We start from the raw sequence: 6443 nt of genomic DNA on the forward strand, positions 1-6443 counted from the left end.
TTTGAAATGTGAAGCCCGCTGGCTCATATGGCATTGTCATGGTTCCCAGGCCCTTCTCCTCAGGGCACTCCTTAGCCAGTCAGGTCCCTTCCCATGCACATGGAGGTATTGTGCAGCTTGTGGGCGGAGATAAAAACAGTTCAATAGGTGAAGGAAAGAGGTAGAAAGCCACCTTAAAACTAACAAGCACTGCAAAGACAATCACTCAACACCTCCCACAAGCAGACTGACACCCAGCCGCTCTCCCTGCAACAGGCACCTTGAATGACAAAAAAATCCACCTCCTTTTGCCCCTGCCCCTGGTTTTGTTGCTGAGCATGACATCATATGTTAGGGAACATGCCTTTGGTCAGTCGGGGTCAGCTGTCCTGGCTGTGTCCCCCCGAGAACTTCTTGCCCACCCCTAGCCTACTCACTGGGAGGGAGCAGAGTGAGAAGTAGAGAAGGCCTAGACACTGTGCAAACACTGCTGAGCAATAGCCAAAACACTGGTGTGTTGTCAATACTGGTTTAGGCAGACATGCAAAACATAGTACCCTACAGGGCTGCTACGAAGGAAGTTAACCCCATCCCAGCCAGACTCAGTCCACTTGAACGGGGGGGCCCAGAAATGGACGCAGTAGCGTACAGGTGGTGTAGGGAGTGATGAGCAGGGGGAGACCATCATTTCCCTCACTCTTTTGGTGAGGCTCCTCTTCTACACAGTCGAGGACACTGCTGGCTTCCTTTGCCACCAGGTCGCAGTGCTGGATCACGTTTTGCCTTCTGTCCCCCAGAACCAGCAGGGCCATTTCCACAGAGCTGCTCCCCAGCCAGGCAGTCCCCAGTCCCTGCCACTGCAAGGTGTTAGTCTATCCTAGGCACAGGACCTGGCCTTTGTCCTTCTACTATTTCATTAAGTTCCTGACAGGACAGTCCTTCTGCCTGTCAGGTTGCCCCTGAATGGCGTCCCAAGGCACAGGAATGGATTTCCCAATCCAGTGCCATCGACAAACATGGTGAGAGTTGCCTCCTCCAGGTCGCAGCTAAAGGTGTTAAACTGCACAGGGCCCAGGAGCATCCCCTCTGCTGCCCCACAACGTTCCAGTACATCCCATCTCAGCCTGATCGTCCAACTGGTGTTTTACCTATCCCTTTGTCTACCCTTCCAGACCGTAATGTCCTAAGTTGGGTAGAAGAATATGAGGGAGACCATGCTAAGAGGTTTGCTGAAGCTGAGGAACATGACATCCACTTTTTATCTCCTCAGGCACAACTGCAGGCTATCAGCTTGGCGAGCCATCATTTACCCTTGGTAAGTCCATGTTGACAGTTCTTCCCCTTTAGGTGCCCAGAAATGTCGCTCAAGAGGACTCTGATTGATTGCACACTCTTCACCAATGTCAGATTGTACAGTCTGGGGTTCCCTGGGTTGCACTTTTGGCCTTTTTCAAAGATGGGTGCGACATTTGCTTTTCCTCTCTCACAAGTGACCTCTGCCAATCCAACGACCTTTCAAAAGGGATATTCCAAAGAAAAACCCATTTTCCCCTGTAACTTCACTACCACCATTCTGCCTGTTATACCACATGCTTAATGTCTCTAATCTTTTTCATATATTTTCCCCTGTCCAGGACAGAATGACCATTTCTAACATCATCTTTTCAGCAGATGGTCTGGGCAAAGGCTCTTTCCACTCTTCTCCAATTTTCCCCTCCCTTTAATCTTTGGTCATTTAGATACCTCTCACCTATGCTGCTGTTTTGAGCTTCAGACACTAAAAGCTTACCTGTCCTTCAACAGTCTAATTGTCTCCTTAGCCAACTCTTTAATTATGTTTATATCTGTCTTTCTGTATCTACCTGCCTAAAATATTTCTCATAAGATTATCCCTTGTAGAAAGGCAACCTCCTTAGGAGCCGGCTGTACTTAGCATATGCTTGCGGAATGTGTTTTATTGTTTATGAAACTTGACCATGCTTTACTGTTCTTTGCTTGCAAAGAGGAAGAATCCTTCTGTGCCTGTGGGCAGCGAGTTCTCTAAGGAGAGCAGGTGGAAGATGGTGCGAAGGATCTGTAACACCCAGCTGCAGACTTCAGTGGAGAGTTCTGATGCAAGGAAAAGTGAGGTAAGTCCCAGAGGGCTGATGAGAAAAATGGTGGCATTGGGGAGGTGAGGAGCAAGGTTGTCCATACACAGTCAGACCTCAAGGCACTGCTTCTTCTACCTGTTCAGACCTCCTGAGGAGACACTCTGGATCATTATCACTTGGAGAATGCTGCTATAACCTCTTCTCTAACTAGAGAGTCACTGCAAGTACCTTCATTTTGTTTAATTAAAGAAGGAGTATAGCTCCTTGTTCACACAGTCGCTGGGTCACACGAGGGAGGTAGATGATGAAGTAAAAGTGGGGTGTCCACATGTCTTTGTGGACAACATTATCACAAGAATGAAAAGCGAGAGAAGAAAAAACCTCACCCAATAACGACAACAACTAAAACTAATAAAGAAAGGCTGGGCCTGTAATAAGTTACATTACGAGTCATATGCTGAAGAAGATGGACACAACAGCTTCTGGAAAAATTCCGTCATCCATTTCCACACTGCATCCTTGAGGTCCTGGTTCCTCATGCTGTAGATGAGGGGGTTCACTGCTGGAGGCACGACTGAGTACAGAACTGCTATCACCAGATCCAGGGATGAGGATGAGATGGAAGGGGGCTTCAGGTAGGCAAATGTGGCAGTGCTGAGAAACAGGGAGACCACGGCCAGGTGAGGGAGGCAGGTGGAAAAGGCTTTGTGCCGTCCCTGCTCAGAGGGGATCCTCAGCACCGCCCTGAAGATCTGCACATAGGACAGCACGATGAAAACAAAACACCCCCAAAAGACAAAAGCACTAAACACGAGAAGTTGAAATTCCCTGAGGTAGGCATCTGAGCAGGCGAGCTTGAGGATCTGGGGGATTTCACAGAAGACCTGGTCTACAGCATGGCCTTGGCAGAGAGGGATTGAGAATGTATTGGCAGTGTGCAGCAAAGCATAGAAACAACCACTGCCCCAGGCAGCTGCTGCCATGTGGACACAAGCTCTGCTGCCCAGGAGGGTCCCGTAGTGCAGGGGTTTGCAGATGGCAATGTAGCGGTCATAGGCCATGACGGTGAGAAGAAAACACTCTGCTGAAATGAAAAAGACAAGCAGAAAGGCCTGGGCAGCACATCCCAAGTAGGAGATGGCCCTGGTGTCCCAGAGAGAGTTGGCCATGACTTTGGGGAGAATGCTGGAAATGCAGCCAAGGTCGAGGAGGGAGAGGTTGAGAAGGAAGAAGTACATGGGGGTGTGGAGGTGGTGGTCGCAGGCTATGGCGGTGATGATGAGGCCGTTGCCCAGGAGGGCAGCCAGGTAGATGCCCAGGAAGAGCCCAAAGTGCAAGAGCTGCAGCTCCCGTGTGTCTGCGAATGCCAGGAGGAGGAACTGGGTGATGGAGCTGCTGTTGGACATTTGGTCCCTCTGGGCATGGGGATCTGTTCAGGGAGGTAAAGAAAGTGAGAATTTAGTCACCTTCTGTGAGCAACACCTACTGCATTTTTTTAGAAACCCCTCAAACTACCTCTCTCCTTTTCAGGAAGACCTTTGGCAGGTCCCTTGAGCTCTGGTTGGTGACCACTGAGGGTGCCACTGGGAACAGCTAACTCTGCTGTCGGATTAGGAAGAGAAAGTAATGGGTAATAGGGGAATAGAAACCGGGACTGATCAGATGGCCACTGGCCAGGGGAAGTTACCTATTAGCAGGTCCTGACAAGCAGGTCAAATCATCCCTGAAGAAACCACAAAGGCGATTTTGGTGCTGTCTGTAGGCAGAAAGGTGGGAAGGGAATTTGGGAGGTGCCTCGCAAACCGTCTGATCTCTTTCAGGGTAATGCTCTCGGAGTCTCCAGCATTGTACAAACTCGATTACCAACCCACTGTGTCCCCACCCCCGCCAGGGCAGGAAACAGCAGAGACTGGAAAGTGCCTTCCTTTTCGGCTAGCCCCTGTCTTGACCTTCCTCTTGAAAAATCGACTCCAGAGGTATCCTGGGAGCGACCTGGAGCTCTGAGCAGTCCTGACCCACGCAGCACCCTCCTGACAGCAGGAGGACCCTGCCCTGCCTGGGGTTGCTGCTTCCACCCACAGATTCTCTTTGCAGCGCCGTGAGGAGCTCCCCGGGCAGGCTGAGTGCTGACCCGGGCAGGCTGAGTGCTGACCCTGGCAGGCAGCAGAGTCCCTGTCCCGGCACACAGCCCCCAGGAGCGCAGGGACCCTGCTCGGAAGGACAGCCCTGGGCACCCCTCACTGCACTCCTGGCTTCTCACCCCTGCAGTCATCCCCAGGAGGAGGCAGCTGCCATGCCCTGTCCTACTGAGAGTGCAGCAGGGAAGCCCTGCTCTGCAGCACATCCTTCTCCTTTCTGCTAGGGAAACTGCAGAGTCCTCCTGACAGATCCTACAGGCAGTGAGATGAACCAGCCTTCGGAGATCCCTCCAGGATACTCATTATCATTGTGCTGCAGCTCAGAGACTTACCAGGTAGAGGGCTGTGAAGACTTTGCCGTCAGTGAGCTCTTAGCATCCTCCCACCCCGGACTCTTGAACCTCTCTCTGCCTTACTCCTCTCCTCTTGGCACCTTGCAGGCAGTGCCCTCAGCCCTGCTGCGCTTTGCCGAGGAGCCGCTCCTGGGCAGAGCTGTCTCTCTGCACCACTGCCCACTTACCATGAGCTCCCTCCGTCCCAGGAGCCCGGCACAGCTCAGCAGCAGAGGACCAGCCCAAGGCAGCACTTTCTCTGCCCCCTCTGGGCTCCCTCCGGGGGTCCCTGGGGCTCCAGGGGAAGCTGCTGGGAAAGAGATGGAACAAATCACTGCTGTTCTCTCCCTCAGCTGGGGAGAGACACTTATTGCCAGCACTGTCCTTTCTTCTATCAGAAAAAGAGTTGGCCATGAGAATCACCTTCCTTTGTTCCACCATGAGACAGGACACCTGGACAGGGACAGGGAGGGATCCCCTTTACCCCTCTGAGGGAACAGGTACAGCTGAGTCAATCGAGGCATCTCCTTCAGGCTGTGCAGTCCTGGTGCTGGAAGGGGACTCCGCTCCCTCCTGTGACGACTGCCACAAACCCACAGGAGCTGGGATTCCTCTCCTCTTGCCTCGCTTCAGGTGTGCACAAAATAGGCACCGGCATGTGAGCTCCTTGTCTCTGCTCCCATGCTAATCAATGCAGAGGGAGGCTGGGAGGGAGATGCAAATACCTGGTGACATCTGAGGTGCCAGAGGTGGTCCTAGCTGCAAATGCCAATGGAGCAGTTCATAGAGACAGGCCAACATCTGGGGGCATCCTCTTGGAGGCTGCTGGGAAGTTCCTTTGGCCATCTGAAATGACAGCTGATACCCAAATTAAGGGCAGCTGAACTCATTGTGTTCAGGGCAGCTCACAGAGTGATTCAGCTGAACAACTGTCCCCTGGGCCACAGGGAGAGCTCAGTCTCTCTCTTCTCCATCAGCTGTATTTCCTACATCTCCACTGATTACACTGGCAGCTGTCTCATGTTCAGCCCCACGTTGCCTTACAGAATCTGGGGCAGGTACTCTATGGAATGGTCACATCCAGGCCCACAGAGCTACATGAGATGCCAGGGCTGGCAGGGACCACACAGCACCTGCAGGAAAGCAATTCCCGTTCAGGGCAGGGATGTCACAGATGTTCTTGTCCTCCTGGTTGTGTTTTGGTTTGTACTAATAGTCTCGTCTTTGGGGGGATTTCATGGACTGGGGTGGGATGCAGCTACAGGGACACAGATGCCTGCTGGCAGTTTAGACGCCCTGGGACCCTCTGCTCAGGCTCCATCTGCAGCGCCTGAAGGGCTCTGGTCTCCTGCAGGTCCTCTCTGACAGCTGGCAGTCCCAGGCACGTACCTCAGGTAAAGCTCGAGAGGCGGCACTGGGGCTTATGGTCAGACAGAGGAACTCTGCCTGAAAACCTAGGAAACCTTTTTAATTTTTAAAAAAGGAGCACCGTTTCATCAGCTGAAATGTTCAATACTTTCCATAAAGTGTCAGTGGGATTTCTATCATGCCAAAAATGTGAATTTTCAGGATGTGCACCAATCATGGGAGAAGATACATTGACCTTCCCCTGTACTTGCCTTGGCAGTACTCTGTGTATTATACTGTACATTTATTCTCAGTGATCTGTCTGGTATTTCCACCCGTCCTGACTAAATTGACCATGTCTGAAGTCACCTTTCCAGCAGACTAACTGGACATATGCCCTTTCCATTGTTCTCGAGGTTTCCCTTCCCCTTACTCTGTGACCATTCATATGCCTCTCACCCATCCAGTTGCTGCTCTGAGCTTTGGAGAGGGAAAAAACTTTCGTGTCTTTCAGTAGCCTGCCCAATTGTCTCTTTAATTATGTTTATATATAT

At 51.7% G+C, this 6443-nt stretch overlaps 1 protein-coding gene across 1 annotated transcript; it reads right to left on the bottom strand.

Annotated features, from left to right (window-relative positions):
- Positions 1 to 1447: 1447 nt before the first annotated feature.
- On the bottom strand, positions 1448 to 5873 carry LOC128134994 (olfactory receptor 14C36-like). The gene is made up of 2 exons (XM_052773406.1): positions 4731 to 5873; positions 1448 to 3501 (listed from the first exon to the last, which is right to left on the bottom strand). The coding sequence occupies exons 1-2, from the start codon at positions 4981 to 4983 to the stop codon at positions 2516 to 2518; spliced, it is 1239 nt and encodes a 412-aa protein (XP_052629366.1). The 5' UTR covers positions 4984 to 5873; the 3' UTR covers positions 1448 to 2515.
- Between the last annotated feature and the right edge of the window lie 570 nt (positions 5874 to 6443).

This window comes from Harpia harpyja, chromosome 21 (assembly GCF_026419915.1).
Source record: "Harpia harpyja isolate bHarHar1 chromosome 21, bHarHar1 primary haplotype, whole genome shotgun sequence".
NCBI lineage: Eukaryota > Metazoa > Chordata > Aves > Accipitriformes > Accipitridae > Harpia > Harpia harpyja.